At 40.5% G+C, this 12,217-nt stretch overlaps 1 protein-coding gene across 3 annotated transcripts; it reads left to right on the forward strand.

Annotated features, from left to right (window-relative positions):
* Positions 1-73: 73 nt before the first annotated feature.
* Positions 74-11,926, forward strand: Thnsl1 (threonine synthase like 1). 3 transcript variants are annotated; one of them, XM_008831741.3, is made up of 4 exons: positions 74-205; positions 5,129-5,204; positions 6,353-6,474; positions 8,194-11,926. In XM_008831741.3, the coding sequence occupies exon 4, from the start codon at positions 8,242-8,244 to the stop codon at positions 10,483-10,485; it is 2,244 nt and encodes a 747-aa protein (XP_008829963.1). In that variant the 5' UTR covers positions 74-205; positions 5,129-5,204; positions 6,353-6,474; positions 8,194-8,241; the 3' UTR covers positions 10,486-11,926. The 3 variants fall into 3 exon arrangements, with proteins under 3 accessions (XP_008829963.1, XP_008829964.1, XP_029418780.1); XM_029562920.1 differs by having other exon boundaries at positions 95-205; positions 5,125-5,204; XM_008831742.3 differs by lacking the exon at positions 5,129-5,204 and having other exon boundaries at positions 93-205.
* Positions 11,927-12,217: the final 291 nt, after the last annotated feature.

Consider the following 12,217-nt stretch of genomic DNA (forward strand, 5'->3'; position numbering starts at 1 on the left):
GGCGCAGCCTGAGGGGGCGGGGCGAGCGGCCACTACTCGTGGGAAGGGGCGGGGCCACGATTCGGGGGCGGGACAGGCGCCTGTCACGTGGCCGGCAGCGCAGGCGCAGAGGAGGCGGCGCGGGCGGCGGCCGAGGTTTTGCTCACGGCGTGGGTACGCTGCCGGGTCCCTTCCTCTCCCCCGGCTTCTCTGGGTGGTTCTCTTGGTGAGTTCGTGGAGCAGGAAGGGAAGCCAGCGCCAGCGGAGCCCTAGCATGCCGCCCCGTCGCGCATCTCGCGTCCCCAGCCACCTGTCGGCCCAGGCGCATGCGCGAGCCCTTGCCCCACCCAGTTTTGCCCCGTTCCGGGGCCCCTTTCTAATTTTAGCTTTTAAAAATATTTTATTTATCATTTTTATCCTGTGTGTATGCGTGTATTGCCTGCATGTGAGTGCACCCTTGTCGTGCAGTGTCCGCAGAGGTCAGAGGAGGGCACGGATCCCTGGACCTGGAGTTAGGACGGTTGCTAGTCGCCAAGTGGGCGCTGGAATTCGAACCCGGGCGTCTGGAAGGGCAGCCAGTGCTCTTAACCGCCCTCCAGCTCCTACGTCTTTGAAGGATGATGATTCTTATTTTATCACAGTAGACTGCGTTTCTTATAAAAATTTTACATGGATTAGATGTAGATAGAGATGACCTATTTTCCCCTCTAAGTGTTTTGGGTTGGTTTTATTGCTTTGAGATGAACATGTGTACAGAAGAGATTCTTTGGTAGATCTCGGTGCATCTTAAAATTTGAATTGTGTATTCATAGAATATTTACACTAACTGGATAGTCATTAGCCAAGGGATGTATATTTACCTGCACTCTGGGACTGAACCCAGGGTTCCAAGCACGGTAGGCAAGAGGATGGAGGCACACCCAGCCTTAAGATTTATCCATTGTCTAATTGGAAGGAATCCTTTGTGACTATGTATGGCAATTAGTCCCCGAAATAATAATAATAAAAATACAAATAGTAAAGGCAGAATAGCCTTATGAGGCAGATCTAGACAATCATATTTCTTAGAAATTTAAGAACAGATTGTGGTAGTAATGTAGGATGATTATTGTTTTTTAGAACTTCGTGGGACCATAGTTTTCCAGGTAGCACCAACTGGCTGTAGCCTTAGTTTCCACGGGTAATGGAAATAAAATAATTTCATCCTCCTCAGTATTTTCATGTTTTGTAAAAAATACTGAGTTTACAGCTACAATAGAGCTGCTAAATTGTTTGGAAAGGAACCCTTTCCTTGACATTTGGTCTGCAATTATACTTGGCATTTGAAAGTATGTTTAAAGAGCATGCTTCTAATTTTTATAATTCTCTTAAAATGACAATAATCAAGAAAATGTTACTGTTCAACATCATGCCCAAAAGAAGTTAGTATTATGTCTTCAGGGATCAAACTCTGTGTAAAAGACTGAAGAATAAATATCTTGGATTTCTGCAAGCCAGGTGGGCTGGCAACTACACAGGTCTCAAAAAGTAGCCAGATAGACTGATAAAGACATAATGAATGAATGGATAAGTGAATGAATGAAGCATCAGCAAAGCGTTCCACTGAAGTAGTATAGTAGTGTTGGCCAGATTTTGCCTGTGGTTTATCTTTGTTCACACAGGCTTCTGGTGTAAATGGTGTACCCGGTTAAACAGCAAATTTGGCTTTTAAAAAATACTTATTTTTATTTTACATATATGAGTGTATTGTCTGCATGTGTGTAAGTGCACCTGTGTTGTACAGTGTCTGTGGAAGTCAGAAGAAGGCATGGGATTCTCCAGGAATGGGAGTTACCAACAGTTGTTAGCCACCATTGTGGGTGTTGGGAATCGAACCCAGGTCCTCTGCAAGAGCAGTCAGTGCTCTTAACTGCTGAGCCGTCTCTCCAGTCCTCAAATTTGACTTTTTGCTAAGATCTCTTTAACCTGTTTGAACAAATAAAATGAGCACATTTGGGAAAATAAAGCAATTGGAAGGAAAACAAACCCTTAATAAAGGGACCTTTGTGTGTGTGCATGAGTGTATGTGTGTGGGTGTGCTGGCTGTGTTGCCCAGACTGACTTTCGAACCTGGAATCTTCCCACCTCAGCTTCCTATGTAGCTGAGATTGCAGGCAATGTCCTTTCAAATAATTTGTTACAAAATTGAGAGAGGCAATTAAAAATTGTTTTAACAAAAAGACAAAGCTTAGGCTTGATAGGAATAGAAAGACAAAGATGAGTGATAAACCAGTCAGACTAGGCTTTGGTTGTAAGACCCTTGTGATCCCTGTAGGGCTGTGGAGTGTACAGAGCTCCCACCTCTCCTGGGTAATTGGTGACCTCCTAATAGTGTTAAAGAGGATTGGGGTCAGCAGTCAAAGCAGCAGAGCTTCACTGTCCCTTAACTAGCTTATATCCTGATGTCTTTGCATTTTTCCTGATTACTTATTGGAAAGCAATTTATTGCTATAAAAGCCCAGTCATTTTTAATTTTTTAGACCTCACAATAACTTTATGGCACGATCAGACAGTGACTCTTCCTAGAAATTTAAGAGCAATGAGCTCACGATGGCATAGGTTGTTTGGAGTTCATTGAACATCTCATCATTAAATAATCTGTATTATTTTATTATAAATTTAAAAATTTTTTATCTGAATACATTGCCTGCATGTACACATGTTGTGCAATGCATGAAGAGGTCAGAAGAGGTTGTCAGATTCCCCTAGAACCGGAGTTACTGACCGTTATTAGACACCATCTGGGTGCTAGGAACAGAACCCAGGTCCTCTGCAAGAGCAGCCAGTGCTGTTAACCTCTGAGCCATCTCTCCAGCCTCATCATTAAATAATCTTTGAAGTGCTGTGCCTTGTCTTTTAAGTTGAAAAGCATTTAAATAGAGCATGCATTTTAAATTGGCCCAAATGCTGAATCATTGAATAAATGGATTTTTCAGATTCTTCTGATTCAAACACTAGGTGATTCTTTAATAATTTGAAAAAACATGAATCATTTTTGAAAAAAAAAGTTTTAATTTTGGTTGGCTAATGGCAGGCTTCAGAAAACATTGTGAGTAGTTGATAATGTATGCACTTCTGTTTGAAAGCATTAACTATTAGCATCCACAGGAAAAAACAAAAGTGATAGTTATTTTCCCCTCATTTTTTAGTTTTGACCAACTTGTGCCAACAAAGCTGTCAGATCTTGTATTTGAGGGCGCATGGTTCTTGATATGTACACGTGCACGTGCTGTTTTTGTGTCAAATTCGCCCTGTAATCCTGACAGTACTGCCTTTTTCTCGTTCTATCTGGATGGCAAGGCAACTACAGTGCATCTTCCATGGAGTTAGTGAGTCAAGATCTTGCTTTATTTCAGATACTTATAATTAACAGTCCACTGAAAACTGATTACTTGTGACTAGGATATTTACTCTTTCAGAAGTTTTTGTTTTCTGAAATTTATGTGATTGACTTCCGTTTGATTTGACAGTTTTGTCTTTTATCTGAAGGAGAGTTGCCTGCTCCTCACCATGACACCAAATATAATAAAATATTGATGTATAAAAAAAGATGTACTAATACAGCTTTCAATAAAAGGGTTCTTTTTGTTGTTGTTTTTTTGTTTTGTTTTGTTTTGTTTTGAGGCAGGATTCCTCTGTAGCCCTAGCTCGCCTGCAGCTCACTATGAAGACCAGGCTGGCCTGCAGCTCACTGTGTAGACCAGCTGGCCTCCATCTCCATCTGACTGTCTCTGCCTCACAAGCCATGCACCATGCCCAGATTCTATTTACATTTTCAAAATTTATTATTTTTATTTTATGTGTATGGGTGTTTTGCCTTCATGTGTGTAAGTGCACTGCACATGTGTGCAGTGCCGTGGAGTGCACATGTGTGCAATGTCATGGAGGCTGGAAGAGCAGGTTGAATCCCCTGGAACTAGAGTTACAGTTGTTAGCCATCACATGGGTGCTGGGAACCAAACCTGGGTCCTCTGCAAGAGCAGCCAGTGCTCTTAACCACTGAGCCATCTCTAACCACAGATAGGTTTTTTGTTTTGCTTTTTGTTTTGTTTTGACACAGGGTCTCCCTGTAGCCCCACCTGGCCTAGAACTCGCTATGTAGACCAGACTGGCCTCGATCTCACAGAGATCCGCCTCCTTCTGTCTCCTGAGAGCTGGTATTGAACGTGTGTGCCACCATGCCTGGCTGGATTTTATAATTTTGATATCCTTTCTGCTAATGTTTATTCATAACCCCCAAATCAATGCTTGGCAGCACATCTGCAGTCATTTTTGGACATGTGCTGTGTGCACATTCCCAACTGAAGTCAGACAACATGTTTGCTTTCTTGTTTTGGGTTTCATTGACAAATATCCTTTTCAGACTCTGTGTAGTGCCACATGTTTCACATGCTGTGGTTTCAGTGGTGGTCTTGTTGCTTAAACTGGTCCCTAAATTAGTACTCATGTGCTCTGCAGTATTTCCAAGTGCAAGGAGACTGGTGTGCTTTTCAGACAAAATAGGTGTGTTAGCTGAGCTTCATTCTGGCCTGAGTTAGAGTGCTGCTGGATGTGAGTTCATAATAATGAATAAAAAGTCAAAATAAGGTCTTTAAACAGATACACATATGAAACATATATATATATTCATTTATTTGTACTCACTGGGCAGAATCTTGTGACCAAAGGCCCATAGGCCCTAACGCAGTATTTCCCCTAGGAATAGTGGTCATGCTCACTAGTTGAGGGGTAGCAGGAACTTCATAGAGCTTAACTACCATGAATCATTAAATAGTGAAAACTCAGCTCACAGGTTTCACATTGGATGTTATATGGTGGGGTGGGGTTACTCCAACTTTTGTCCATTTGATTGCCTTAACACAGACTTGGGCAAAGAGACCTAAAAGTTATTTTAGAGCTAAATAATACAAGATAAAATTTAGTATGTAGCTTAAAATAGAATTTTCCTTTAGAAAGGGCAAGATTTGTTACATGTTATAGCACTTCCCTGACTTCTGCTAGACTTAAGAGAACTTTTATTGTAGAATAATAATGCTGATGCAGAATTTATAAATAAATTTATAAATAAACTCCATCTTCTACTTTTGGTTTTGTTTGTTTTTTGAGACAGCTGACCTGGAACTTCTGATGCAGACCAGGCTGGCCTTGATCTGCCTGCTTCTGCTTCCTGAGTGTTGGGGTTAAAGGTATGTGCCACCACGCCCAACCCATCTACTCTTAATAGCCTAGATTTTAAGCAACTTACATAAAGCAGAATTAAACATACAAGATTCAGTAAATGGCTCAGCGGTTAAGAGCACTGACTGCTCTTGCAGAGGACCTGGGCTTGAATTCCCAGCACCCACATGGTGACTGTGAACGGTCTTTAACTCCAGTTCCAGGGGAATACGAACCCCTCTTCTGACTTCCATGGCATTGCACAACACGGGTGCACTCACATATGTACAGGCAATACACATACACATAAAAATAGTATAAAAAAATTCTACTCAGCTAGGACACAATTTGTGTGTGTGTTGCGTGTATGTGGTGTATACATGTGAGTGTGGATGAGTGTTTCTGCACCCATGCATAAGTGAAAATTAATTATGCTGTTTTACACAGTCCCTTGAAAGCAGGTAGTACTAGTGCACAGTACCAGAGACCAGTTTCATAAATTACTGATGTGGTTAAGTTACAGTTTTCTCTAGCCTTGGCCCTACTCCAGAGAGGGTGTCAGGTTGCATGGCAAAATAGTTGTCAATTTGAGGTAAGCAGCACTGTTTTCCCTGGAGATTCATAACTGATGTGCCTATCCTTATGCCGGGCACGTGCTTAAGGGCTTTTGAAAGTTCATTTACTTATTTCATATCTTTAGTACACTGATTTCCTCACCTCTGATCATTAAGCATGTAGTTAAAACAACTCAGGCATCATTGTGAAAGATTTCATGTTTGTTATTACTTGGTTCAGTTGTTTTTGTTGCTTGATGGTAGAATACCTTCAGTACTGTCATTGCTATGATGAAAATAACTCAGTCTCTTAATCTTTCAATAGTAGATTTTGGAAACTTGAAAAGATTAATATTTGTTTAATATTTCAGATGCCATGTAAAATTTATTATTTGAGGCAGAGTTTCACTATGCATCACTGGAAGGCCTTGGACTGTCTGTGTAGACAAAGCTGGCCTCAAACTCAGAGAGCCTGCCTCTGCCTCCTAAGTGCTAGGATTAAAGGCCTGTACCATCATACCCAACCCTCAGATGCCATTTAAAAATAGTTGTGTGTGCATAGAATTTTATGATACTGTATGCACTTGTGATTAACTTGAAATTCTTTTTCATGTTTTGCAAAGATCAAGTTTGCCTTAGAGTCAATAACCTCTTCATCTGAGGCTGGTTTCTGTGGCGCTTAACAGCATGTGCAAGCCGAAGCCATGGACAAGATGAGCTCTTTCTCTTGACAGCTTGGATGTGTGTAAGTGAAATCCAGAGTTGGCCTTTAAAAGTGGTTTAAAGGTTTAGTTACAAAACAGTTTCGGTAGGAGCAATAGTAATACACCACTGGAAATTTTCAGGATTAATTATACCATTTAATATTTGATATCATTTAATTGCATATTAGTTCTATCAGCGGACAGGTAAAAGCCCTCCATTGTCTTTGAAGCTCCTCTGTCAATTTCAATAACTATTGCACTAGTTATCAAATTGGATTTTATATGACAAAAAAATTTGGTATCTGGCATGTTTTATTTCAAGGATTAGTGTATTTCCAAAGAAAGGGTCTGGATCTGTGTGGAAAATTGTAGATCATCTCTGTACACCAGCAAAACTTCCTTTCATTGAACACCTTCATGAGTTTTGGGCTATTTCTCTGAAGTCTAGAATTTCAGCCCCACCCCTAATGATGCTTATGGGACCAGAAACAAAAGTAATGGCCTCACTGATGATTAATCTTCATTAATTATTGATATACTATTCATTTCAGTATAATTTTTAAAGATACCAGATAGGAAAATATGTAAACAAGGTATATGTATACGTATATATATATAGATACCTATATATGTATATATATATATGTATTTTTTTTTCAGATGTATGTAAGTGCACCACATGTGGGCAATGCCCACAGAAGCCTGAAGAGAGCATCAGATCCCCTAGAACTAGAGTTACAGATGGTTGCTAGCTACCACGTGGGTACTGGGAACTGAACCCAGATCTGCTGAGCCCTCTCTCTAGTCCCTAAACAAGATTCTTAACAGTACGCATGTTAAAAACACATAGGGAAAAAATGGCATACTTCGACTTACAATTTAGAAAATTACTTGAGCATTTTATAAGCAAGTGTATTCTTTTATTCTGGTTTACCGTTGTGGATTTTATGAGAAATTAATAAATAGCAATAGTCTGTCAACATGATAATAAAGATGAAGGAATATTGAGAATGTGGCTCAGTCTTATGAATTACAAGTAATTATTACTACAACTCCAAATATTCTTTATATGTTTTATAAGCCAACAAATCATGAAACAGTATTCGTGACAGTAACTTCTAAAAGAAAAAGAGATGCTAATTGGATTTACTCTGTTTTTAAAAAGAATCTGTGAACGATATTTTCTGAATAAGATTTCTGCTTTTAGTAGTTACTTTTTTGTAGTGCTGGAAATCCTACACATTTTAAAAAGTTTTTATAGTTTATCATTTATATATTTATAGTTTATAATCTTAAGTTTACAAGCTTGTAAAGTTATAGCCTATTTATTTAAACTTTTAAAAAGTGTCTTGAAATTTGAAACGATAGTAACCAATGCTGTCTGGTTTTCCTCATATGGGGGAACAAATAAACAGAGCTGATAAAGAGGGACACTTAGTGACTGGGAGGAATGTCAGGGAGAAGAGGACAGGAGGGCGGGAGAAAGGACGGCAGATGCAACTGAAGTTCGGCTAGTGCATGATGGATGGTGCAGTGACACTCATTGATTTGTATAATTAATATGGTATAGTTATATAAAAGTTTATTTAAAGGAGAATGTGTAATATATGCATCATAATACTTTCTAAGAATCCCATAAATTTGGAAGATTTTTGAACAGCTATGTATTGAGTGCATGGATATATTTAATCCTATTAGGATTTTAACATTTTGTTGAAATTAGTAACCAAGTATCTCTTTATTTTCATGTCTTGAAAAAGGCTTAAAGCCAGTTCTTAGGTTGGTGTGGGCAGAAAATTGAAGACAGAATGCTCCTCTTTAACCGCTGTCAGCATCTGAAACGGATAACACATAAGCATTTTTCTAGCATACGGGGTAAAGTGGGAAGGCACACCCAGCCCTTTCTTTCAAGAGCCTTTGCACTTGCAGAATTAAGGAAGTCATGGCGTTCAACCGGCTCTCTTGTTGGAGACAAAAATATTATTCTGATGGGACCTCCCGGTGCTGGGAAAACAACAGTAGGCAGAATAATAGGCCACAAACTAGGCTGCTGTGTCATCGATGTGGCCAGTGATATCCTTGAAAAAATCTGGAATATGAGTGCATCTGAAAAATTGCAGGATGTTGGTAATGAGCAGTTTTTAGAGGAGGAAGGAAAAGCACTGTTAAGCTTGTCCACATCTGGAAGTGTGATCTCCCTCACTGGGTCCAATCCCATGCACGAAGCCAGCATGTGGCATCTCAAGAAAGATGGAGTGATTGTATATCTGGATGTGCCTCTTATAGATATAATTAGTCGTCTGAAATCAATGAAACTAGGTAGGCTTGTTGGCCAGACTTCTGGTGTGTCTATGAAAGACCTACTGAAATGCAGGAGGCAGCATTATAAGAAGTGGTATGATACTCGGGTGTTCTGCGAAAGTGGGGCCACCCCAGAGGAGGTAGCTGACAGAGTGCTCCAGGCGGTTCACAGATACCAAGATGTGGATTCTGAAACATTCATTTCAACAAGGCACATTGGCACCAAAGACTTGGAACAGAAGGTTCCCTTAAAATTCTTTAGTGAAGCTGTGATTGAGGGCTTGGCTTCTGATGGTGGACTCTTTGTTCCGGAGAAGGAGTTTCCCAAAGTGAGCTGCAGAGAGTGGAGAAGCCTTGTAGGAGCCACCTACATAGAAAGAGCCCAGATACTGTTGGAAAGATGCATACATCCTGCAGACATCCCAGCAGCCAGACTTGGAGAAATGATTGAAACTGCTTATGGGGAAAACTTTGCCTGCTCCAAAATCGCCCCCGTCAGGCACCTTGCAGGAAACCAGTTCATCCTGGAGCTGTTCCATGGGCCAACAGGGTCCTTTAAGGACTTGTCCTTGCAGCTTATGCCTCATATTTTTGCACACTGCATTCCACCAAGCTGTAATTATGTGATCCTTGTAGCTACTTCAGGAGACACGGGGAGTGCAGTCTTGAATGGTTTTAGTCATCTTAATAAAAATGACACTCGAAGAATAGCTGTAGTCACATTTTTTCCAGAGAACGGGCTTAGTGATTTTCAAAAAGCACAAATAATTGGCAGTCAGAGAGAAAACGGATGGGCAGTGGGTGTCAGGTCAGATTTTGATTTTTGCCAGACGGCCGTAAAAAGAATTTTTAGAGATTCTGATTTTACTGGCTTTCTGATTGTGGAATATGGAACGGTCCTAAGCTCAGCTAATTCTATAAATTGGGCTCGCCTGCTGCCCCAGGTAGTTTATCACGCTTCTGCGTATCTCGATCTTGTTAGCCAAGGATTTATCTCTTTTGGAAGCCCAGTCGATGTCTGTATACCCACGGGGAACTTTGGGAACATATTAGCAGCAGTGTATGCCAAGATGATGGGAATCCCTATTCGAAAATTTATCTGTGCCTCTAATCAGAACCATGTTTTGACTGACTTTATAAAAACAGGACATTATGATCTAAGGGACAGGAAGTTAGCACAAACCTTTTCACCATCAATAGATATTCTCAAGTCTTCAAACCTGGAGCGGCATTTATACTTGATGGCTAATAAAGATGGACAGTTAATGGCAAAATTATTTAATCAGTTAGAAAATCAGCTTCACTTCCAAATAGAAAAGATACTAGTTGAGAAACTTCAGCAGGATTTGGTAGCTGACTGGTGCTCCGAGGATGACTGCCTGTCGGCTATTAATGCTACCTACAATGCTGCAGGATACATACTGGATCCACACACGGCTGTTGCAAAAGCGGTTGCGGACAGAATGCAAGACAAAACCTGCCCAGTGATCATCTCATCTCCTGCTCATTACTCCAAGTTCGCACCTGCTGTCATGCAGGCCTTAAAGATCAATGGAATCCACCAGACTTCGTCAAGCCAGCTTTGCTTGCTGGGCTCATACAATGCGTTGCCACCTCCTCATGAGGCTTTATTAGAGAGGACCAAACAGCAAGAGAAGATGGAACACCACGTGTGTGCAGCAGATGTGAACGTCCTGAAGAGTCACATGGAAAAACTGATCCAAAATCGGTTCATAGGGAAGTCTGGGTAGAATATTTTCCTGGTGGTACGCATGCAGTGATGAATCCCAGAAGTTAATGTGGACTGCAGCAGCATCTTGCTTTGTGTAAATGTTTATATGTGTGTCTGTTAACTCTTGGAAATTTGGTGTCTGGGTCTGAAAGGCTTAAAATGATCCTGCAGTGTACCACCTCAGGGCCCCAGAAGAGACAGTGCAACGGGGCGCCTGAACCAGATCTGCTGCTGTGCTTTGCCCTGTCCAAAGGGATGCACCAGTTCTACTTCACCCCACTCCTGAGCGGAACAAGGTGTCTGGTGTTCAAGTTGGCACTTAAAATATTTAAGCCCAGTTGTTAAGTACCTCATCGCGCCATTTGTTTGTTTAATGAACAAGCAAAGAGTTGACTGCTTGAGGCAGCTGACCTGTGTAGAGGAAGCAGTAAGGTTGTGAAGATGAGACCATTATTTTCAACCTTTCAGACTCCATTTTGGAGTACAATTAATGTGCTTCCCACACGGTCCAGATAAGAGAGCTGGTTGACCTGTGCTATTCTTAGATGTTGATAGTTAGGCTGATGATGTTTGAAAATCAAGCCAATATTTAACTCTAGGATATAACAATTGGCAGAACTAATAAGTAATAGGTCCGGAAATAAAACTACCGATTTCAAGAGTGGGTGTTCCAAAATCAATAGTATTTAATTTTAATAAGAGTATATTATAGTCATAGCAGCTTTTCTGTATTTAAAGTCTATTGCTACTTATCTCTTTAGTGAACATTTTTTGGGACACCTAAACCCACACAAGTTAATGACCATGCTTCGTTTGCATTCCTGTGTAGTAATAGATTTTAACTATGATTTGTGTTTGAATTTACTGAATGTTATTTCTGAATTAAAGACTGTCAATGAGTTCTAAGTGTCATGGGCTACTCTTGTCCACAAGATGGCGTGCCTGATGTAATTCGTCTTTACTTTCCGGGAGAATTACCTTACAGAGAAATGTTAAATGAAACGATGAAAAAAATATCCTCGTTTTAATGAGCAAGGAGCAATTTGTTTTATAAGTTTTAAATTAAACCAATTACATGTTAATATCAGCTCTTGGCTTACCTTCCCAAATGTAAGGTATAAAGCAAAAATGGAGGCTGGGAATGTAGCTCGCTGGGCAGAGTACTTACTTGGCAGGGGTTCAGTTCTCGTGGAGGCAGGAGGGAGGGTTAAGAGTTAGAAGTCATCTTTAGCTACATATTAAATTTGAGGTTAACTTGTGATATATGAGATCCTGTTCCACTTGTTTTTAAAGCCCCCAAAGAAAAATCAGGAACAATTTATAGAAATGGAAGACTCAAAAGTTCTACAGGTATTTATGTATTTATTATATCATTTTAGAAGTTTTGTTTAGTAAATATATCTAGAAAATCATTCTAAATGTTACTGTGTGCATAACAGTGCACTGTTTTTGTTTTTAATGGGATGGTGTTAAAAAGACATGATCTCTGAACTCAACTACTAATGGAAGGATGTGTGAAATCTAAACCTTGCACAGCACGAAGTAGTTACAGTTAAGTAGTGTGCGAGAGAAAAGCAAGTGGTAGGGCCAGGTGCTGCAGAACTTAGCAGGGACAACAGGAAAAGGACCTGGCATGGTGGCAGACCTGTAATCCCAGCACTGTGGTGGCTGAGGCAAAAGGATTGTGAGCTGGAGGCCAGCCTGGTCTACATAGTGAGACTCTGTCTCTAAATAAATGAGGGAACTAGAGA

The sequence above is a fragment of the Nannospalax galili genome, unplaced genomic scaffold (genome assembly GCF_000622305.1).
Source record: "Nannospalax galili isolate Female #2095 unplaced genomic scaffold, S.galili_v1.0 scaffold14, whole genome shotgun sequence".
In the NCBI taxonomy this organism is placed as follows: Eukaryota; Metazoa; Chordata; class Mammalia; order Rodentia; family Spalacidae; genus Nannospalax; species Nannospalax galili.

Bases quoted from the DNA above. Each gene is read 5' to 3' on its own strand.
- Thnsl1 (XM_008831741.3), top strand. From the start codon at position 8,242: ATGCTCCTCTTTAACCGCTGTCAGCATCTGAAACGGATAACACATAAG.